The sequence below is a fragment of the Dipodomys merriami genome, unplaced genomic scaffold (genome assembly GCF_024711535.1).
Source record: "Dipodomys merriami isolate MVZ:Mamm:240054 unplaced genomic scaffold, mDipMer1.0.p SCAF_29, whole genome shotgun sequence".
Taxonomy (NCBI): Eukaryota; Metazoa; Chordata; class Mammalia; order Rodentia; family Heteromyidae; genus Dipodomys; species Dipodomys merriami.
The window spans coordinates 3,991,272-4,015,342 of record NW_027204381.1 but is presented as its reverse complement, the minus strand read 5'-3'; the positions used below and the strand labels follow the sequence as shown (position 1 = coordinate 4,015,342).

The 24,071-nt window shown below is 37.8% G+C and overlaps 1 protein-coding gene across 1 annotated transcript; it reads right to left on the bottom strand.

Annotated features, from left to right (window-relative positions):
- Positions 1-1,720: 1,720 nt before the first annotated feature.
- LOC138838832 (DCN1-like protein 5) lies at positions 1,721-21,627 on the bottom strand. Its single transcript, XM_070038206.1, has 8 exons — positions 21,263-21,627; positions 19,131-19,222; positions 15,401-15,471; positions 14,908-14,999; positions 6,851-6,959; positions 6,663-6,767; positions 3,781-3,883; positions 1,721-1,875 (listed from the first exon to the last, which is right to left on the bottom strand). The coding sequence occupies exons 1-8, from the start codon at positions 21,346-21,348 to the stop codon at positions 1,820-1,822; spliced, it is 714 nt and encodes a 237-aa protein (XP_069894307.1). The 5' UTR covers positions 21,349-21,627; the 3' UTR covers positions 1,721-1,819.
- Positions 21,628-24,071: the final 2,444 nt, after the last annotated feature.

Here is a 24,071-nt window from a genome sequence, read left to right as displayed (position 1 = left end):
AAGCCGTAACTTGACAACTTATAAGACTTGTTCATTTGGAGCTAAAATTTGACAAGATTCCTCAAGTTTAGAAGTTGAACCCTCAGAGAGAACTCAGTTATAACTTCAAAGGTCTAAAATTTGTAATAAATTTGATATTAAATCATTCATGATATAAAATCACAACATTGTTTGTAGGCTCAATGATTCTCCTACAGAAGAGGAACATTCCAAGAACATTATCTTTATCTACTCAACATTCAAGAAACCTTTTATATCCCAGTATTGAATCAGTTTTACAAAACAATACAGAGTAATCTTAAGAAGGCAAGTATAACATTGGCAAGTTTCTCCCTGTACATTAAGAAGCAAACAATAAAAAGCTATGAAATGCTCTTAAGCAATCAATCCTGAAAATTACTCATTAAAACAAAGTTACCCTCTAAAATCAACTTTTATCTCAAATCTCAATAGAAATTTCCTTATTATGAAAATGTAGCCTATTTACTTCTCTTCATTCATACACTGAAACAGTAATTTTGGGGTTGTGACTTGGACTGTGAATGTGCCCAAGTTTCCCTATCACTGGGATATTCAATAGTTTAAATATACAAACAGGCCAGCTGCCAATCTTAAAGGTGCTTCTTATATGAATTAACAAAGGCTGTTACTGCCTCAAGACACCTTATTGCCAATAGTCGGACAACTGTGATAGAACAGCAGAACTGTGATCACCAGTGCAGATGGCCTCATTGAGGCTGGGTGTGTAGCTGTGTGGCAGAGCACTTGCTTATTAGTGTGCGCAGGACATGGTTTGAAATCCCAGCACCTCAAAAAGAATGAATAAATAAAGGAAATGGGCTTGCTGAGTTTGCAGTTGCACCCAACGTTCTCTTCTGATTTCTCGTTATCTTCTTCTATGTGTATCTTAACATCCAACATAAAGTTTTCTTAAGGCAAACATGAATATTCTCAACAAAACTCCCCATACCATAAAATCAATTAAAAAGACCATGAAAATGTAATTTCATAACAGCAAGAATACAATTTCAATAGTTGTAATTCTTTCACAAGGACGTTTGACTTTGAGACTCATATATAACAACCTTGCACTTTAAAAAATAAATAAAACTTTTTTACTGACAGAAATACAGAAAACTGAGAAGTCATGTTATACATGCAATGCTCATTAGTGCTTATTAAAATACTAGTTCAAGTTAGAAAATAAAATGAGTGGGCTTATCTTTTTAATTCTAAACTGTTCAGGTAAGGTATATATACATAAGATATTGGCAGCTTGTACAGAACCCCAGAGCTAAAGTAGGAGTGATTTCAGTATCTAGAAACATTTTCTATTAGTGGCATCAGAAAATCATTATCCCAGGAGTCATAGCTAATAAGTATTCTTCTTAATTGTGCAAAGATGAATATAATGAGCCATACCAACAACGGACTATATCACCATTGTTTAAAATCTGTGAAGTTCCACAATTTCAGGGTGACTGAGAACTCCAAGAATTCAAGTTTACAAAAATAAATACCACTCTGACACTCAGGGAAAGTTTTCGCTTTAAGGCCTTTGTCACAAATTGGAACCTTTATTGTTCTGAAATAAATGTTAAAAACATAACTTGAAACAAAACATCAATATTCAGTCTCAGAAGAGGTGTGGCTCAATGCCCATCACATGTAACAAGAAAACTTCCTTTAAAAAAAGGAAAACAAAAGTACTATGAGAAGTCTTTCACATGAATGAAAATGCACCCCTTTTTTTCTCATCTTATTAACTTGTATACACGTGGAAACCAAAAAGTTTGCATTTTCTTCAGAATAGTTCTTGCTATGATGACTGACGAACTTTTTGCCACTCAACAAATTCATCAAGAAGAACAGGCCCTGGGAAAAAAAGAAAGGTTTGTTGGAATTCAAAACTCATCTCTGGAAATACACAACCAACTCCCGGCAACTTCTGCAAGGATATAGGCCTGACAGTGAATTCCCCAAGGGTTCTGCTCCTGGCCTTTACAGTGCTTTTTGGCCATTTCCCTTTTGCCCTCAGAACAAAAATATAAGGAAGTATAGATTTCCATACCAACATATCTCAGAACCTTCCAACAACTGACTCAATACCAGTCTGTCCCACAGCATTCTGGCATTATCACATTAAGAGACTATTTTGTCTTCCAAACAGGACATAGTATAAAAATGGACATAAAGCAAATAATACAGAATTGAAGACTATTCAAAATTAGATGTTTTTATCAGTAAAGATCCAAATATTTATCTTCAGAAGCAGTCAAGAGGCAATCTAAATGACTGACAGATTGTTTGATTTCATGCCAGTCTTGGAGCTTGAACTTTTTTGCTCAAGGCTAGCGATCTATCACTTGAGCCAGCCACAGCTCTACTTCTGGCCTTTTGGTGGCTAACTGGAGATAAAGAGTCTCATGAACTTTCCTGAACAGGCTGGCTATGAACCACAATCCTCAAATCTCAGCCTGAGTAGCTAAGATTACGTGCCTGAGCCACTAGCGCCCAGCTGTTTCTCTTTTTTACTTTGTTTAACTTTAGGAAAAATACTTGTCCTATCTTGTCCCTCAAACCATGAACTCTCAGGACCTCTCTCTTTTTTTTTTCTTCTTCTCATTTTTAATAGGATCACACAAAAAAACAGCAGAGCAAGCTCAGTAACGAACAACCTAGATGTTGGCATACATGAGGACCGTCAACTTAAGAACAACCTCGGTGTTAGCATACTGTGAGGATTGTCAAACTGGAAAGCAACTTCAGCACAAGCTATTGCTTAGCTCCAACCTCTGAATTCTACAAAGGAATACAGGTACAGTTTTGTCTATTTTTCTTATTCAAACAAATCCAGAAGTTTTATTTCTATACAAAATCTCCTAGTTTTAAATGTTGGTTCAACAAACATCAATTTTCATATCTACTATGTGTAGGCTTTGAGCTGACAATCTACTGCAGTGTTGTCTCATTAAAATATTATTCATTTTATGTTATCCTGTAGAAGGGCATGCTATATATAAGGAAAAATCAAGATTATCCTTTTACAGGATCTTATTTCTTCATCTCACAGAATTAAATGCTTAATTTTAGTTTGCATTTTCAAGGAATATACTTCTCCATGTAGCCATTCCGAATGTTAAAACAATGCATAGTCAAAATAATAAACTGAAAATTTATAGTTCTAGAAATTACATTTATCATTATTCAAAAGTCGCTTTGGACATTCTAGCCATTTCAATGGAGAATACAAATATTTTAACTTGGAAGGACTAGAAAATTATACACATTTCACTTGAGTTTACTCAGAACCTATCTGCAGTTTTGAGAGGGAACTTATTTGGCATTATACTGTTGTTTAATGGGTCCTGTATTAGTTTTAAAAGTCTCTCCTATTATTATTTTGTATTGAAAGCAGATCAGAAAAACCATTTCATTTTCATATTTTAAAAATCAGTAACTGCAGTTTTTCTCCCAAAAGATAGGTATCATTTCTTGAAGCTAAAATCTTGCTTTTGGGAAAAAAAAAACAACTGTCAAGAAACTGCCATTTAAATTTAGCTGTAATGCTTAGTTTGTAAGGAATGGAAAAAATTTCAGTTACCAGCAAAATTCTGTAACATTGCTGAGTCTAAGCTTTCTATCTCTACGGTACATGATTAAATAATATAAAATACTGTTATGATGTTTTAAGACTATTATTTTCATCAATGCTACTCAATGCACACCTTCTTATTTTCAGAATTTTATTTTCATGGAAATTTATTACATTATACTTACAAGCGCCATCTTCATCGTAGTTACTAAGATCGGCATGGACTGTTCTGCTAAATTCTAACACATTATACCACTGATCTTTGTTCATAACACGGTACTTTGATTGCTGTGGAAGTAACAGATATATGTTAACCACAGAACAAACATTACTTCTTTGAGTAACTCTAGTTTAGTAATTTTAGTAACTCTAGTTGTGATTTGTTTTTTCCCAAAACATTTATTTTTCCATCAATTATTTGTGCTTTTGCAGAATGCTCAAAAAGCATTTACACATTAACACCACCTATTTTTTCCATTATTTTTCTTTCATTTCTGAGGAATAATGGTAAATACAAAGATTCAACTGATAAGACTAAAACTCACTTCATTTCACAAATGAGGATATATACCAATGTATATCTTCTACATATAGATATCTCTATATATCAAAAGACATCTATATATCTTGATATGATAGTTATAAGATATATATCTAATTACATATAGATATCCATATCGCTATGAAAAGATATATATCTTATATGTATGATATAGATATCTATATATATGTACCAACATATATCCTTATGTGTGAAATATAGTAGGTTGACATATCTATCTACGTATATCGTGTAACTACCAACAAAATCAAGATATAGAACACTTACTTTGTATCAATTCCCTATCAATAGTTTCTTGCATGAGCTACATCTTGAGGCTGTTATCTATGGAGGTAGAAGAAAGAATGTAGGCTTGGGTTCAAATCCCACTTGATACTTGTCTGAGTGACAAGGCTATTTAAGAATAGAATCTAAGCCTGGCTTGGTAGTACATGCCTAATCCCAGTACTGTGGAGATTAAAGAAGAATTTTGAGTTAGAGGCCAGGCCTGGACTAGTGAGATATCATTTCAAAAAAAACCTAAACAACAAACAAAAGATGCCACCAAAATTAAGAACAAAACCTAAAAAGACTTAAAAAAGAAAAGGAATATAATCTTTATTCCTCAATTGCTAAATGAGAAAAGTAAAGGAAGTGCTTGAAAATGTTTACTTCTTCTCAGCTCCCTTTACAAGTGATTATTTTTACATTTAATCTCTTTTTGGCCAAAACTACTATTAGGAGAAATGTATGTCACTCACCAATAATACCTATTTTATCAGGCGTACAAGTTTAACTGTGTGCAAAACTCACTCACACAGATCTTTTCATACAAACTTTAAAAAAAAACCACTCCAAAAAACTCAGTAAAGCGTAGGAAATTATTTCCAAAAGGAAAAGGCATCTTTATTCAAGAAATGGTGAGAGTTGTATCAAAAACAAATTAAAAGACATAAAGTTTTTTTTCTTTCATACAACTGTTTCTAACATATTTATAAGATGATTTCTATGTTGCTTTGTATGTCCCTCCCCCAAGGTATAATCCATGCTTTCACTGTATTTGATGTTGGTGTAATTTGTGGAGGGGAAGGGAAAAAACAAATCGTTTAAATAGGGATACAGGTGGACCCATCGCAACAATGAGATGTACAAGTCATTATATCGAAAACCGAACTTTACAACTTTGGTGGGAGGGGGGGATGGGGTGGGGGGAGGGGGGAGTATGGGAAGGGATGGGAAGGGGAAACAAAGAGGAGGCAACAATACTTGATAAGAAATGTACTCGTTATCTTGCCTATGTAATTCTAACTACTCTGTATGGTATTCTCACACACACACAAAAAAAGACATAAGGTAAGCCCAGTGTGGGTGGCTCACACCTATAATCCTAGTACTTAAGGAGGCTGAGATCTGAGACTTGAGGTTCAAAGCTAGCCCAGGCAGAAAAGTCTGTGAGACTCTTATCTCCAGTAAACCACCAGAAAACTGGAAGTGGCGCTGTGGCTTAAGTGATAGAGTGCTCACCTTGAGCTGAAGAGCGAGGGACAGTACCTAAGCCCAGAGTTCAAGCCCCACCACTGACAAAAAAAAAAAAGAAGACATAAAACATATAAAACTAGACAAAGAAAGGAATGGAAAATGGTCTCTTCTTAGACACTCTGCATCTAGTAGGTATGTCTTTTAAAAGCATTACCTACTTTATGAATTTCAGCATATTTTTAAAAAATTATCAGTATAGTTAAGCATGCTATTATAGCGGTTCTTATATTTTTGGACATAAAACATTAAAGCCTCATATTGACTCTAAGTAGAAAAGTAGAATTTATTAATATTATAGATTCTCTTATATACATTTTAGCCTAGACCCTAGAAGCTTGAGGTTCGTGTGCTAAGGGCTGTTATCTCTTGCAATCCTCCCCAACAATTTATCTTGTATGAGGAATGTCTATGCCAAAAATCTGTTAGTTCTCTTTTTGAGATGGAGACGTGGGTAAAAATATTTTTTCTTCTTTAAATGGGATACTGAGGATTGAACCCAGGGCCTAAAACATACTAAGCACATACTCTATTCTGAGCTACCTAAGTAGTCCAAAAATATCCTACCAGAAGAACATATCAAATAACAAATTCACACCTAAAACACCAAGATATACATACATTTTTGAAGAATTTTAGCACTAACAAGCAGATTTGTGTGTGTGTGTATGTGTGTGTGGTACTAAGGTTTGGACTCTAGAACCTTGCCTTGCTCAAACCAAAAAAGCCATGCCTCCAGTCCTTTTCAGTTTGTTTTTCAAATAGGATCTCATGCTTTTTTTTTCTTTCCTTTTTTTGGCCCAGTGCTGCCTCAGACCATGATATCTCCATTTCTTCCTCCTGCCCAGTTGGGATCACAGGCCTTGCCTCAAGCTGCTTTTTATTTTTTTCTTTTTTAAAGAATAGTATTAAAAAATCCATTGTGCCTCAATTAAAAATATTTTTTTCAATCAAATTAAGTACTAAAACATTAAAACAAAACACACATACCTCCAGGTACTGGTAAAATACTGAAAAGAGTGGCCATGTTCTCCCAAGCAGAAGGGCTAACATAGACTTAGCAGTATCAATATCAAGGCTCCTCTGATCTTTATCCTGAAATGAAGTAAGAAACTTTCCTAAGTATGGTCTGAAGATAAAAAACCATGGCAATGACTAAACACGGAAATTGCACCTACCCTTGCAAAATCAAAGGCATATCTGTATATATTCTTAAACGATGAAATATCATTCAACTGTGAGCGCAAAAAGTCAAATTTGTTCTGTAACTTTTCTGTGCAGTCACACCTTAAATTAAAAAAATATAATCAAGAAAATTAAGTTAAGGCATTCTAAAAAAATGAATTAAGAAAAAAACTAGTGCATTTATACAGTTAATTTAGATTTAAAATCCCAATTCAAATTTAAAATAACAAACTTGCTGTCTTGAATCTTCCATTCAATAACAAAAGAAACCAAGAAAAATCTGCCTGAATTGACTGGAAGTTCATGCCAATAATTCTTTACAAGGAAAAAAAACTCCACAAAATTCAAAGTATCCAATAGAATCATAAATATCTCTTGGGTTGATGGCAGAAATCAGTGTGCAGAGTTTGACTAACATGTGTGAGGTCCTGTCTTTGATCCCCTGCACTGCCAAAAATAAGCCCCCAAACCCCAAACACTCCAAATCAGAGTAACTCTTAAAAGATGTATTAAAATGTGATTTTACCACAAGTGGGGAAAAAAATAAAGAGCAGAGCAAATGAAATCAGGCCTCTGTCAAATTTCCTTTGGATGTTCTTAAGTAATAGCTTGGTGAAAGAAATTAGTGGGTTTAAAGGTTTAGGATACAACTCAGAGGAAATTAATACCTGGAGTCATAAGTCCACATTCCCTCATTTTTAGTTTAAAAGGTCTAAATCAATCATAGAAGCACCTAACTTTAGACATGCAAAGTAACTAAATCAACAGAAAGCTCTTTAATCTTGACTGGATTTCTCTCACTGGGTCAGTAGGTTTTACTATATAGAGCAAGCAGCAAAGCAAAAACCCCCCCAAAATTTGTCATAAACCTGTAGTCTCACCCTCTTTTCACTAAGGATGACTAAAATCCACAGATAGCATATGCAAAACAAACATGAGAAGGCTCTGATCGGTGAAGACCAGTGGAATGACATGGCGGTGAGTACTACCATTTTGGAGAGGCAGAGTAAGGAGGATCACAAGTGCAGTCAGCCTAGCCTAGCTACAAAGGAATCAAGGCCTGGTAAACTAAATACAGAGACTATTTCAGAATCAAATCAAGCACCAGGGAAGGGTTGCAGCTGACACTGAGCTGTTGCTTAGCATACATAAGGTCCTACGATTGATCCCCAGTACCAGAGAAACACACTCTATTCCAGTTAAGCATAACTGTGGTCCCACCAATCCAAATCCTACCAATACCACTAAAGCTTAAATGGGGACCTAAAATGTCCACCCTCCTGTTTCTCTCAAATCCAGCAGTATAGTAGAAACCACAGGGGAACATGAATTCATACTAACCCACTGGTGCCCTCTGGTGCTCAGCTACATGTTTAGTAGTTTTTATAGACTTCAAAGCAATTGTCATAAAAATGCTCTAATCAGCAAATAAGAACCCAGCAGCTGGCTGCTGGTGGCTCACACCTTTAATCCTAGCTACTCAGGAGGGTGAGATCTGATGATCCTGCCAGCCTGGGCAGAAAAGTCTATGAGACTCTCATCTTCAATTAACTACCAAAATAAGCTGTAAGTAGAGTTGTGGCTCAAGTGGTAGAGTGCTAGATTTGAGCACAAAAGCTGAGAGTTCAAGCTCTGGGACTGGCAAACAAAAAGCACCAAAACATATGAAAAGACAAAAGTGTAAGCAAAGAAAGAGAAATCTAAGAAAAGAAATATGAATTCAAACTAAATAGAGGGGCTGGGAAGGTGGCTGAGTGGTAGTGCTTGCCTTGATTGCATGAGGCCCTGGGTTCAATTCCTCAGAACAACATAAGCAGAAAAAGCCAGAAGTGGTGCTGTGGCTCAAATGGTAGAGCACTAGCCTTGAGCTAAAGAACTGAGGGACAGCACATAGGCCCAGAATTTAGGCCCCACAACCGGCCAAAAAAAAAAAAAAAAAAAAAAAAACTAACTAAAAATCTTCAAACTGCAAAGGGTAGATTTATGTCCTAACATTAACCATGATGAGACATAAATGGTCTAAGTATCAATTAGAAATAACAGAGTGGATTAAAAGAAAACAAACCATAATCCAGGTTTAGGTGTGGTGACAAATGGAATTTTAGTTATTCCCAACTATTTACAAGCACAGAGTAGGAAGACTGAGTTTGAGGATAGACCAGTCAAAAGGTAGAAAGACTCCCATTTCAACCAACCCGGGCTGCAGCTATGCAAGAGGCATAGGTTGGATCTCGGTTTGAGAAATGTAAGACAACACACATACAAAAAAACGATCCAACTATTTTATGATTAGAGGAGCATAACTTTTCAAAGTATAAGCTATAAGCAAGCAAGGTAAAATAACTAAAAAATAACATATAATGAAACAATCTCAAGAAAGCAATAGGACCTATTTTAATATTAGCTAACAAACTTTAGAACAATGTGTGAAATTCTTAGTGGGTCTTTAGCTTAATTATGTTCCTTTTCAAACAAAGGGATTAAGTCACCTTTACTACTTACTTCTGTATTCTATATTCTATTCTTTTTTTTTTTTAGTTGGTCATGGGGCTTGAACTCTGGGCTTGGGTGCTATCCCAGAGCTCTTCAGCTCAAGGCAAGTGCTCTACCACTTGAGCCACAGCACCACTTCCAGTTTTCTGGTGGTTAATTGGAGATAAGAGTCTCACAGACTTTTCTGCCCGGGCTGGCTTTGAACCGTGATCCTCAGATCTCAGCCTCCTCAGTAGCTAGGATTACAGGTGTGAGCCACCAGCGCCTGGCTATATTCTATTCTAAATTACAAATTGTAAATGTTGAACAGGAAAAAATCTAGAAGAACTGAGTGGAAGAGTAAGAGCACAAACTTCTATACTACAAGTGTCCTATAGCCTTGCAAAAGCTAGTTAACATACCGCAAGGAGTTGCTAACATCAACACATGTTTAGGTACCAAATAAATAGTTCCAAGGGTCTGTATCTCAGGACTTGGAAAGTTTAGAAATACTTCCTTTAAGGAGAAATGAGTTTTAAGTAGTTTATCATGGGAAGCAAGATCATTTTTAAGAACAACCAAATAAAACCATTATGTTTAGAATGAGAACAAAACTTTCAATTTCAGAAATTAACTTTCTGATGTTAACCATCTGATTATAGAAGGCGGCTTTTGGATTTCTGCTTATTTAAGATCTGTAGAACAGGCTGTTTTGGTTCTTGGGACTGAACCTAGGCAAATACTCTATCACTACAGCCACATCTCCAGTCTTAAGGAAGGCCTCTTTTGTATAACAGACCTAAGTGAGGTTCTCTTCTAATGAGTGAATTTTGATAAATACACTGTGACAAATAAAGGCATGGCAAAGAGCTTTATCCCACAATATTAGGTTTAGAATTTTCAATCGGCTTTACCAACTACAGAAATTTGCTCTACTTGTAAGAGTATCTGAAAATAGTCAGAGCATCTTGAAACTGTCATGTTTACCCTAGGGAACAGCAGAGATGGAAAAGTGAGGAATGCTAATTGCAGTTTCTTGGGTACCAAAAGAATGACAGTTACATACCACACCCACCATAGCATCTCAGCTACCCTACTACTTCTGCTCCACTAAAAATGAACAAATGAAAAAAGTATTCCTTTCCTTTAATTCAACAACTCATTCCCTTTTTTCTTCCAAAGTCCAGGGTTACCCCAGTGCTCGTGGCTCACACCTGTAATCCTAGCTACTCAGGAGGCTGAGATCTCAGAATCAAAGTTCAAAGCCAGCCCAGGCAGGAAAAACCTTATCTCCAATCAACCAGAAATGGCCCTGTGGCTATAAATGCTAGAGAGCAAAAAGGAGCTCAGTGACAGGGGCTGGGAAGGTGGCTGAGTGATAGAGCACTTGCCTTGCATGCCTGAGGCCCTGGGTTCGATTTCTCAGCACCACATAAGCAAAAAGAAAAACAGCCAGAAGTGGCGCTGTGGCTCAAGTGGTAGAGTGCTAGCCTTGAGCTGAAGAGCTGAGGGACAGCGCCCAGGCCCAGAGTTCAGGCCCCATGTCTGGACCGGGGTGGGGGGGTGGGGGGTGGGGCTCAGTGACAATGCCCATGCCCAGAGTTCAAGCCCCACAACTGGCAAACAAAAAAAACAAAACAAAATCAAACAAGCAATAAACCCTCCAGGGTTCAATATGAAGCCCAGAAAATGTGCTACCTGCACCGTCCTGGCAGGCAACTTTGTTCTACCACTATTGTCAGATGCTACCTGCATGCTTATTTCATTATCATAGTCAAGTAAGTACAGGCCTCTTCAAAGGGTTGCAGCTCTTTGAAAACCAGTTTTTTTCCACCAGCATAGGTAGTATTGCTTCAACACCAAACTTGTAGCTAGCAGTTCAGAAAGTTTTTTACCCTAGTATAGCATGTCATGATAAAACTTTCAAATATCCTTGGAATTTTGTAGATGGAACAATATAGGCAAAATTTGGTGTATAATAGTACATCTTAATAGGTACAAGGTCCAGACTGCATAACATTCTCAGAAGACTATGACTTTAAAACATGAAGAACAATTGCTCAGTGACAATGATCCCCAAAATCTTTGATTCATTCCTGTGCTTAAACATCTGATACCGGGCTGGGAAGTTGGCTCAGTGGTAAAGCGCTTGCCTTGCGTGCTTGAGGCCCTGGGTTCGATTACTCAGCACCCATAAGCAAAAAAACAATCCAGAAGTGGTGCTGTGGCTCAAGTGGTAGAGCGCTAGCCTTGAGCTGAAGAGCTGAGGGGCAGTGCCCAGACTCAGAGTTCAAGCCCACGACCGGACCCAAAATAAAAAAAAAAAAAAAATCTGATACCATTTCAGCTGGATACAGTGGCTCACATTGATAATCCTTGCTACTCAAGAGGCTGATTTAGAGGATGGTGAATCAGGGTCTAGAAGAAATGTCTGCTAGGTTTCATCTCCAAAATAAATCAACAAAAGGCAGGGCTAGAGGCATGGCTTAAGGGTAGAGCTCCAGCCTAGCAAGCACATGCTAACAAGCATGAGGTCTTGAGTTCAAACACCAGTCCAAGCCGGGCGCTAAAAAGCAAGCACATGCTAACAAGCATGATGAGGTCTTGAGTTCAAACACCAGTCCAAGCCGGGCACTGATGGCTCATGCCTGTAATCCTAGCTACTCAGGAGGCTGAGATCTGAGGATCTCGGTTCAAAGCCAGCCGGGGCAGGAAAGTTCATGAGATTCTTATCTCCAATAAACAGCTAGAAAACCGGAAGTGGTGCTGTGGCTCAAGTGGTAGAGTGCTCGTCTTCAGCTGAAGAGCACAAGGACAGCGCCCAAGCCCAAAGTTCAAGCCCCACGATCAACAAAACAAAACACCAGTCCAAATACATTTTATATATATATATATATATATATATATATATATATATATATATATGTATATATATTTGGAAAGGAGAGTACAGACTTTTATCACCTTATATAAAATTAAGAATATTAAATACCTATCAATTTTTAAAATTTATGCATAAAGATCACTTTTTGTCCCTTGGTTTCAATTTCAAACTTCATGCTACTTAATTCTTGCAAATTTATCACAGGGACATTCAGAGAGTAATAGGTCTTGGCCAATTGAAGAAAAATACTTTGTACTCACATAGCAATCTAGCTCATGGGGAAAAAAAATCAACTGCTTTCCCACCTCAGAATGCATACTTGAGTACTTTCAAAGCTCTGTGGCATATTGTTCTAGGCAAATGGGAAAGGAATGATAAACAAGTGACAAAGTTCCTAGGCATTTTACATAGTGAATAATTTACTTTTATTTTAGATAGCCTGTGAAATTCCTATAGCAAATGTATGCTTTAATAGAAAAGTAAGCTCAGTGGCTTGGTTACTTATGTTGAAGACCACATGCTAAATATTCAGGAGTAAAAACAAGTTTTTTGTTTACACATTTTAATTATAGAAGGGCACTTTATATCAACTTATGCAAAAGCATCAACAGTAAGGAACCCTCCCCGCCCCCCAGGGTGGTAGGGGGGGGGCCCTTGGCGCTTGAACTCTGGATATAGGTGCTGTCCCTTAGCTATGTGCTAAAGACCAGCGCTCTACCACTTGAGCCACAGCTCCACTTCCAGTTCTTTTGTGGCTAATTAGAGAGTCTCAAGGACTTTTCCTGGCTAGGCTGGCTTTGAACAGTGATCCTCAGATCTCAAACCTCTGTGTAGGTAGGAATATAAGTGTGAGCCACCAACACCTGGCCAGAACTTTTGTTTTTAAAATACAAAACCATCTATGAGATGGGATACTATAAAAAAGCAGTATGCAAAAAATAGAAATAACAAGAGCACATATGTCAAATATAATATTTTAGCTTCAGTATGCCAGGTTACACACAACAATTTAAATAGAAACCAGCTTATTTCTTTGTATAATGTTTGTACATGTTATTTTATTTTCTCTAAAATGGTAACTAAATGTAGGAAATTGCCCAAATAATTTCAGGATTAGTACATTTAATGGGTATATTACGATACCTAAGTATATGACTGAAATCATTCTTGGTGCTCACAAATACTCTAATTTAAAAAGGTAATGATGTTGTTTTATTTTGAAAAGAACCCAATTTATCTATTAGAGAAAAATATGATAGAAGTGTGGTGGCAGACTGTAATCAAGGAATTTAAATTTTAGATCCTAACTCTGCTGTTAAGAAACTGTGTAAACTCTGCCAAATATTTTCTTAACTTAGTTGATGCTCAGGTTGCTCATTTACAAATAATGGAAAGTTTGATTTTATGTTCCATTGCAAAAATGATGATTTGGTTCAGCTGAGGAAAAGTTTTTAGTCAAGAAAAAGAATATGAAATATCTATGTTAATGCTAGTCTAAAAAGACAAACATGCATTAGATAATGGAAATTCAAATGTAACAGAAAATTTTGAACGGTAGATAAGTAAGGATTAACAGTATTTAAGCATGTTAATAAAAGCATAACAACAAGAAATCATTGCTAATAATACTCAGTTCCTGACTTAAAGATAATATAAATTAGCGCTGAGGATGTAGCTAAGTAGTAGAGCACTTGCCTGGCCTGTGCAATTCTGCGTTTAATTCCAGGCACCTCAAAACAAACAAGCATGCCAACAAAAAAATATTATAAACTGACAATTCCTCAGCTTTAGAATGTTGACTATAACATCCGAATTACTATTAAGAACTGACATACTATAAAGTTTCCACAAACTACTAATTGATTGTGAAATTAAACACTCAATCTTAGAAAAACAAAATCAAGTTGTTTTAATAGGAAAACAATTCTGTAATTTGCAAAATATTCAGATAGCTCTAAACTCAAGATATGCAAATATTAAATGGCTACCTGGGAACTACAGAACATCACTAGTTTTATTTTTTTATAAGTTCTTGGCAAAAAAAAAAATATCTTAAGAGTCATGTTATGGGGCTGGGAATATGGCTTAGTGGTAGAGTGCTTGCCTAGTATGCATGAAGCCCTGGGTTCTATTCCTCAATACCACATAAACAGAAAAAGCTTGAAGTGGCACTGTGGCTCAAGTGGTAGAGTGCTAGGAACAAAAGCAGGTCAGGGACAGTGCTCAGGCCCTGAGTGAAAGCCCCAGGACTGGCAAAAAAAAAGAAAAGAAAAAAGTCATGTCATGTAAATGTAACTTAAAAAAAAAAAAAAAGTCATGTAATGCTATCTTCAAATTTATTAGAGAAGAGAGGAGGCCCTAGATCTTAGGACTATCAACAAACTTCATATTGTGGAGTTTGTAATTCAGAATGTGAAAGCCTGGAAAACCTTTATTACTCATCCTGTGAACAAATAACTTTGATCAAAGACTTGTAATGTACTCAGGAAAATCAACAAGTTTTAATTAGACTGCACTGAAGTTCTTTCCTTAAAGAGTAAGAAAACTGGGTTCACTACTCACTTGTCAAACCCACAATATAACTGTCAATTCCCACACTGTTATAAATCAAACCAACTGAAAATGATGAAGCACAAAATACCAATAAGATCTTCAAATAGGCTATCAAATTTGTTTTTTAAAAAATTTTCTTACTGTAATGAAGTCATTCCCTTTAACCATTCTTCCTTGGTAAAAAATCCCATGCTTTCAGCCTCCAATTTCCACGCTAAAACTAACATAATAATCTGGAAAGAACAGAACATAAAGGATAGGGGAAAAGTCAGCATAGAGATAATCATGGCTATATTTTATCATGGAGAGTATTTTTATATAACTATTTCAAACCTCCAACTATTAATGAGAACAATCGCTGGGGATTATTAACTATAAAGAAACTGAAAGGTGCCAGACAATTTCTTAAAAGTAGAAATTTCTAATCGTTTATGAAGGTAGAATCTCTCTTACTCTATTGACATTTGTATTGAGAACATTTGCCCAGTTTAAGCAGATTAAAAGTATCTTAAGTGCAAATTTACAACGTTAAATATGAGTAAATCTTCATGTAAGATTAAAATCTCAATTTTTAGAAATTTATGAATATGATATACCCCACTTATATTCTATTCTACTTAGAAATAAAACATACATTTTCAGGTTCAACACCAATGTCTTCACAAAATTTTTCCATTCCTTCTGGCCCTACAACTTCATCAGGACCTTCAAAAACAAAAACGTAATTTATATATTTTAGTATAATTTAATGTTAACATAAAGTAGACTATTATGCTAAGGTCATCCATAAATACAATATAATAATTTACAAGTAACTGAATTTGAATTTGGCATAGCATTAATATTTGGCACGTGATTTAGAATTTAAAACTTGTAAAATATTTTTTGAATACATCACAATATGAAGACATTTTAAAAGTAGTAAAGAAATGCTCCACTAATATCTATTACTAGTTTGTTGAAAAATTTAAAGATCCATTAGCAAAACATTTCCTCAAGTTTTTCTTTACATAGGCTTTGTATATAGTTGATTTCTATAGTCAGGAGCTAATCAGAAATACTGTCTGTACTAAACATACACAAATTTGTTTTCTCATCATTATGAAAACATCTACATCACATTATATTACATTAGGCATCATAAGCAATCTAGGGATGATAGATATAGAGTATACAGTAGGATATGCATGGGTTAAATGCAAATACTAACCCATCTTATATAAGGGACTTCAGTACCCTAAAATTTTGCTGTGTGCAGAGCAGAACAGAGCTATTACATGGGACAGTTACTACCACTGATTTCTCTTTCTTCAAATTCTATTTCTGAATTAACATCACAGGTAATATTAGGGAGTTCATTGTATCTATCATTGAATTCTCTTGTTCATTTAAATATTACTTAAGAATAATAAGTCTTAGCAGAGCGTCAGTGGTTCAAGTCTGTAATCCTAGCTACTCAGGAGGCTAAGATCTACGGATTACAGTTCAAAGCCAGCCCAGCAAGGAAAAAGTCCATTAGACTCCTATCTCCAATTAACCACAAGAAAGCCGGAAGTGGTGCTATGGCTCAAAGTGGGAAAGTGCTAGCCTTAAGCAAGTAAGTTCAGGGACAGCACCGAGGCCCTGAATTCAAGCTCTATGAACAACAACAATAACAACAAAAGTAGCAGGTCTCTTGAAAGAGAAAAATGAACAGTTTATTACATATGACTTACAGCAGGATATTTTCAAAATTATAAGAATTATGTACTTTTGCCTTCCCAATTTCTTTATAACCACAAAGAAATGTTTCTAGCTATATATACGGGTCTAATACCATGTCAGCCATAAAAAAATACTGGGGAAAACAAAAAAACAGAAATTGCTGTGACACAGTGCCTTTGTCAGTAGTAGTTAAATTTTGGAACAACATAAAATATAGGTTGTAGATTCTAATAACTGAGTTGTGTGCATACACACACACAAGGTACTATGCTAAGTGCTTTATATCTATGAGCCTCAATGAAAGACACCCACATTTTAAGACAGAAAAATTATTATTTATTTAACAATTGATTCTCCTCTATTAGGAAGGTTTCTGCCTAGATAGTCTCTATAGAGAGGTCTTACATGATTACTCTTTTTTTTTTTTTTTGTTGGTCATGGGGCTTGAACTCTGGGCCTGGGCGCTGTCCCTCAGCTCTTCAGCTCAAGGCGAGCGCTCTACCACTTGAGCTACAGCGCCACTTCTGGTTTTCTGGTGGTTTATTGGAGATAGGAGTCTCACGGTCTCTCCTGCCCGGGCTGGCTTTGAACCGCGATCCTCAGATCTCAGCCTCCTGAGTAGCTAGGATTACAGGCGTGAGCCACCATTGCCCGGCCACCTGATTACTCTTAACTGAAACTTTATCCAACTCTTCCTTATTCTCTATTCCTGAACCTCCTCTTGTTCACCTGCATGACTCTCCACAATCTGCAACTACCTTGCCTACATGCCTGTTCACTATCTACCTTTCTGTTCACTTCTCACTAAAAGCCAAGAATCCTGAAGGAAGAGATCATGTTGCATTCTTCAATATTATATCTCAAGCACTCAGCAGTGTCTGACTCACAAACAAGTGCTAAATATTTACTGAATGAATCACTGAATGACAGAGAACCTTAACTGTGTTTATTAGTATTTTTCTGTAAAAGTGAAAATTAGTTGCTATTTCCATAGCAGTGTACACATTTGTGTGAAAAAAAAAAAAAGCCCTAAATATGAGACAACAGTAATGCAAAGCATGGTTGGAACTGACTGGGGTTTCAATCCTGGCTCTTGGGATTGTATGGCCTTGGGCAAATTACTCAATTTATTCTCAGTTTTCTCATTCATAAAATGAGGATGGTGTCACTTATTTAACAGAAAAGTCACAAGGAAAAAAATGATATACTTAGTACAATTCTTAAAATAATGACAGCAATTAATATGGTGACTACTGAAATGCTGATAATGTTTAACCCCTAGGAATTTATGATAACCAGGAAAGTTCCAAGGAGAGCTACAACATGTAAGCATAAAAGAAAAAAAAATGAACTAGTTATTTTTATGGTACTTAGTACTTTTATATATTAAGTAACACAGTGATCCTTAGATTGCATAGCATGTATGTCAGTAAAACTGGCATTTAAGATAATGGGTCATCAACTTAAATGGAGGTCAGTAAGAAATGAATTTCCTTCAACTAAATTGGGTTAGTGGTTGTCTTGGGATGCCAGTAATAGCATTCTTTTTTTTTTTTCTTGGTCTAGAATAAATCTGCTGAACAATTTTTAAATTATACTTCTGGGACCATTTGACTGCTCTCAACAGCAAAGTCGATGCCCCTTTTCAGTCTTACTTCCCACACAGTTAGGCTAAACTTAACTTCAAATTCAAATTTGAATTTGAAATGAAAAGATCTTAGACCTTAACATGGATTTGTACTAAATATAAGGCATTAAGTATCTACTTGCCTTTATTTTAAATAAAGACTATGAGAATGACAATAAGGGGAAAAAATTAAATAAAAGCAGGGAAAGTAAGCAAAAGGAACAGGGAAGACCCCCGCCCTCCAAAAAAAGTTACTTTGAAATCACTAACTCCAAAAGACATGTGACTAGTTTAAGGGAGAAAAACTTAAAATATATGAAAAAGTAATAATAAGGGAAACAAGTATCGTTTTATGTATTTATCTAACTCTTCAGCCTCAGCTAGCTTAGACTTCCACCTCTATGATATGGCCTTACTTGGTCCTATAGGTTTCCATCTATCACTTACAGGACTTAGCTCAGGTTAGTTCACTACTCCAAAAAGGTTCACTTGATACTTTCAGGGCTGGGTTATGTATTACTCCTATCAAATTCTACACTGTATTAATATTAGTCTATTTACTTGCTTACTTTTTATTATATCTGGAGTAAATATAAATGGCTACATATTAACCATTAATGGTACAAGCACTGCAGGAGGATGTATGTAAGGTTTAAATCTTTGGCTGTCTCCCCACATTTCAGAAAATATGACTCTAGACCAGGAAAAAAAATTATAAAAACAAAGAATACTACAAAACAAATTTTAGGCAGCTTTTGTTTCCCAAAAAGACTTTTGTTAGCCAATGGGTATTAATTAGTAAGTGAACTTGTCTGGGTGTGCATACTAACAGTAAGAGTTTCTTTTTCTCCTATATATTTAAATATCTGTCAGCCTTAAATGGTACCAAATAGCCACCATTTTTAGATCTGACCTTGTCCCAACAAACAGCACTACAACACAGCAGTCCTGCAATAAATAATTTGTTAGCTAAACAAACAAACAAACATTTTTCAAGCAAATGACTGATGTCTTCTTACATTAATTTCATTACCTGCATACTCATAAAACCAAGCCAGGCACTTCTTTCTTGAAAAAACTTCCTCTCCACTTATTAGTCTAGCAGGGGGTTGGGGTCTGCAATAGCTTAGAAAACACAGAAATGCTTAAGATGTTTATTAAGTTCAACTCTTAGTGAAACATAAGAACTAGTTCAATTCAAATGAAACAGTACGTTGGCATTATCAGGAAAAAATCGAGTTAAATATTTGCAATTTGAAAAAGTAGTTTACACCTAAGAATTTCTAACAAAACCCAGATTCCAAAATTCCAAAACATAACCAAATTTACTTCCCAGATTTCAAGACTATACAGAAAGTCCAGGCTAAGTCTCCATGAAAAACTAGATATGTATAAATCTTTGTGATTCTGCTACTGACTTATATGGAAATTGTTTTGTATAAATTACATCTATTTGAAAACAATGTCTTGGAAAATGTATTATGATACTTCAATATTTGAAAATAAAATGTTACATTAAGAGTTGCTTATTATCTATTAAACAGATTTTTAAAAGATAAATGACAACTTGGCACTTGAAGGCATTTTAAATTCCAAAGATTAAAACAGCAAAATCACTACAACAAAAGTCTCAAAGAATACTCCAAATAATTAGGTCAAAGCTATTTCATGCCAGATCTTTTTTCATAAAATTGTTAAAAGTTGGAAAGTTAAAAATTGGCCCCTAGGATTTACTGGGCTTCAAAAAACATTTTCTCAAGAAACTCAAATAAGGAGATGAAGCTCAATGATCTAGGAAATACTTAAATTTCGGCACCGGATTAATGGAATGTAAAATGACACAAAATTTTAAATCTCAACTGATTTGAGTTCTAATATTGCCTTATCCTCTATTTTAAGATGTTTTAATTTTGAGACGGTATATACCTATGATGTATCCCTGAAATCTCACTTGGTAGTCTGCCTGGGCTACATAGCAAGACTGTGACTTAACCCCTTCCCCCAAAAGAGAAAATAACCCCAAACTCTAATTTGCCTATGTCTCATAAAATATGAGCAGATATAGTAACCAGGTCAAAACTACCAAGTGGCATGAGGAAAATGTATCACATTTATGGCCCTAGAAGGATTCCTTCAGCTCTTCTGCCAAAGCATACCAATGAAAGAAAAAAACGAAAAGGAAGATAAAACTATACAGGGGTCCCCTCTTTCACATTTTAAATGGGAGATCTCTCTTTAAGGATAGCCCTATTATTACTTCCTCGTTAAAATGGTGGCTACGGTCTTGTTTCAATGGTAGTATCTGAAGTGGACAACCACTGATATACAAACACCAAAGGCCGTGGGGGAATCGAAGCCCATTTCCCACACCTAAATTGCAAGGCCTTTTCTGATGCCTGAATGACATGCAACTACAATTTTGCTTTGTCTCCTTTTTCTCCAAGGGAAAGCAGTACAATAGCTGCTCAAGTTATTAATACTTAGGACTGAGTTACGAGGCTGGAACACAAAAGCACTCGGGGTCTTTCCAACTCCCCACACTGGGAACTGGAAGAGGTGCAGGCACTTGTCCTCCGAGAAAATAGGTTCCAGCAATTTAAAAGGCCTCCTGCCGGTGAAGGAGGGAGGGAGGGAGGGAGGGAGGGAGGGAGGGAGGGAGGGAGGGAAGGTGGGGGGAAGGGAGAGGGAGATCGTCCAGTTCGGGGCCACAGTAAATACTCAACTCCGGACGCCAATTAGCTTAGTTTTCCTTTCTACCATTCCCAAGGCGGTAGTTAAGATTCCGCAGGCTCTGCTCCTTTCTTCACATTCTACAAAGAGGTTCTAGAAGTGACCCTACCCGCAGGTCCGGCCGGGGCTCACTTCTAGGTTTGGGGTTGGGGGGGTGGGGGAAGGGGAAGGAGGGAAGGGAAAGGGGGGCAGAGCGCAGTTCGCACGGGCACGCCGTTCTTCCCACCCTCCCCGGCCCGCGGGCTGCGAGGTGGGGGGGCCTGCCGCAGCTCGTCCGCAGACGGGCGGGCACACGTGCGAACACCGGGGCGGGCTCGGGGTCCACAGCGAGCGCCCCGGGGGTCCGCCCCGGGCCCTCCCCGCCCCCCGCTTCCACGCCCATCCCCCCCACCCCGGCGGGCCCGCAGGGGGAGGGAGGCGGCGGGGAGGCGGTACCTGGAGATTTTACACTTCTTGAGGCCTCCGTCCTCCGCCACGGCGGCTGACACCCCGGAGGCTTTTCTCTTCTTCTTCACCGGCATCTTCCTCCACCCTCCCCCGGCAGGGTGGGCGGGGGAGCCGGGGAAGGGGGTCGCGGTCGGGAGGGGGCCCCCTCGGCGCCGGCACCCACTCCCCCGACACAGCAGCAAGCCGAGGAACAGGGTCGCCAGTGCACTCCGGCGCGGGCCGCGGCTCCTTCCCAGGTCTCCTCGGCCCCGGACGCGGGCTGGGTTCTCCGCTCGGCGGCCACCACAGGGAAATAACGCGGACAGCGCGGCACCTCCACTAGTCACTGAGAGCCGGGGGCTCAGCCTGACCCGGAAGTCGATGCCCGGGGCCGGAAGTGACGCGAGCGAAGAGGCGGTCGCGGGGAGCCGCTGGGTTTGTGGGACCGGCGTCTGCGTCAGGCCGCGCGGAGGACGACGCTGACCCTGCCAGTCCAGACCCGGGGCCGGCGACACCCTGCGGGACCCGGTCCGGAGCAGCCAGGCCCTGTGAAGCTTTTGCCCCTTGCTTTACAGGTAGTCACCACTGCGAGAGGCGTTGGGAGACCCCAGTGCTCTGCAGCTGCCATTCAAAACCCGCAGGCTGTAGGTCTCACCGTGCTACCTGTGAAATACTTTGTCCCGTGTTTTTACTTGCGCGTGTGCGCGTGCGCGCTGTGCTGGCTCGGGCGCTGCCCTGGAGCCTTTGCACTCCAGCATCGCGCTCTACCCCTTGAGTCCAGCTCCACTTCCGGCTTCTTGAAGTTCTTTGGACATTTCACTTTCTCGTGTGAGCCTCGTGGACTTTCCTGCCCAGACTGGCATGGAGCCAGGATTCCCAGATCTCAGCCTCCTGGGTCCCCAGGCCTGAGCCACTGGCACTTAGGTCACGTTTTGTTCTTCATGGTCCGAAGCCAGCTTCTCATTCACCCATCCTTAGTTCTCCCTTGTGCCCTACCTCTCCTCACGTCCTTCTCGAATACTGAAACCTAAACGTTACCATTTTTCTTTATATAGTTCATTTCTCAGATAAGAGGTGGGGTACTCACTGACTTAGTAGAGAGGGACTTTGGGGTCAGTTTTAAAGGTCTAGGCTTTCACTTTCTAAACTCCTCCACCGCAGTAGACATTGTTTATAAATAAGGATTACTGTCTGTAAAGATCATCTACCAAAAGGTGATTGTAACTACATAATAATATAAGAATACTCTTTGCAAACCAAACTGATGGTAGAAGGCTAAAAGTTTCTTTTAAATTCAGAAACAGTCCATGTTGTTCTGGTGAGATTGCCTCCTCTATGGCAGGCTAATCTAACCAATCAGAGTATCATATTTCTTTAGTGCTGTTAATTGACTCAGGATGGATGCTTGGTCCAAGCCAGGACAAGAAATGCTAGTGACAAGTTGAGCTGCTTATTTCCCATGGACTTGAACCTGAGGAGATGTTGGGAATGAAGCCAAAATTCAGAGCAGAATCAAGTAAAAAGACAGAAGAACCAAGATATGATTATGTGATATGTCCTGAATTCATGCTATCCCCTGGAATTTTCAGTTGAGCCAATGAATTAAACTATTTTGCCTAAGTAAACTCTGTTGAAACAAACAAAAATCAACCTAATTAAAAATTCAGGAGGCCCTAAAAGTAGACACTCAATCATATCAAGTCTTAATAGAGCTATCTACAGAAAGTAGAGGACAGGAATATGTTAAATACACAAAATATAGTATATCAATCTATAGGACAAATGACCCTGATTCTGCAACAAATTACTACAAAGAGAAGAGAGAAAGAATTTAGAAGGAATTTGAAAAGTATATTAATAATTTTCCTTATAGGAACAAGGATCAAATCCAGAGCTGTATGAATACCAGTCAAGCACTTTCTCATTGATCTATAACCCCGGCCTTAATCATTTTCAGTATGATTCTTATTTAAGTCTATTCAAACATTTTAAACACTACCATGATGTTGTGCAATTGGGATTCTTAACACTAACTCGATATTAGAAATAATTCTAGAACATGTAAAACTTATCTATAATGAAAGCATATCCATGACACTTGGGACTGGTACAAAGGTTAAGTTTCAGGGGCAGACTGCAAGGAAGTTCAGGGACTTTTTGGATAACAGACTATTCTATGATTGAAGTGGTGGTATAGATACTTGTCAGAATTCTTACTAAGATGTAGATAACACATCATTTCATTTTCATTAAAAAGCACCTATAACAAGAAACACACTATTGCAGAACACCTGTGCTATGCCCCCCACCCCGCACCCCATTTCCAGATCTAAAGAAACATTCAGTAATATTAGCAATTTTATCTTCTATCTTACCCTATCATTGTAATAAGGCATGTAAAAACCTTCACAACTAGAAAATAGCTATCTGTAATGACTACACATAATGCTTATATTGAATAGGGAAATATGCTAAGGGCTGAGACATAGGTCTGGCATTTTGATCACACATCTTTTGGCTTTTGTAAATTATAGAACAAAATTATGGAAAGGGTATTTTAAAGGTTATAGCTGTATTGGGGCGTCCAAAAATAGTCCCTTAAGGTATTCTATACATAGTTTTTTTTCCTTAATACTTTTAAAAGAGAATTCCCCACCCCTCCCCCACTTGCCAGAAAAACAAATAATGCAGATAGATATTAAAGGATTTGTGGGAAACAACATTATTTGGCCCTAGATCTTTACATCTCTTTTTACTTCAGTTATTTTTCAGATAGCGACAGAGAAAGGTAAGAGGGCTTGGATCCTCCTACCTTTGC

Coding starts and splice junctions, on each gene's coding strand:
- LOC138838832 (XM_070038206.1), bottom strand. CDS start 21,348: ATGCCGGTGAAGAAGAAGAGAAAAGCCTCCGGGGTGTCAGCCGCCGTG. Junction 3,884..6,662: donor TATTTTACCAGTACCTGGAG/GTATGTGTGTTT, acceptor TTACTTCCACAG/CAATCAAAGTACCGTGTTAT. Junction 1,876..3,780: donor CTACGATGAAGATGGCGCTT/GTAAGTATAATG, acceptor TTTTTTTCCCAG/GGCCTGTTCTTCTTGATGAA.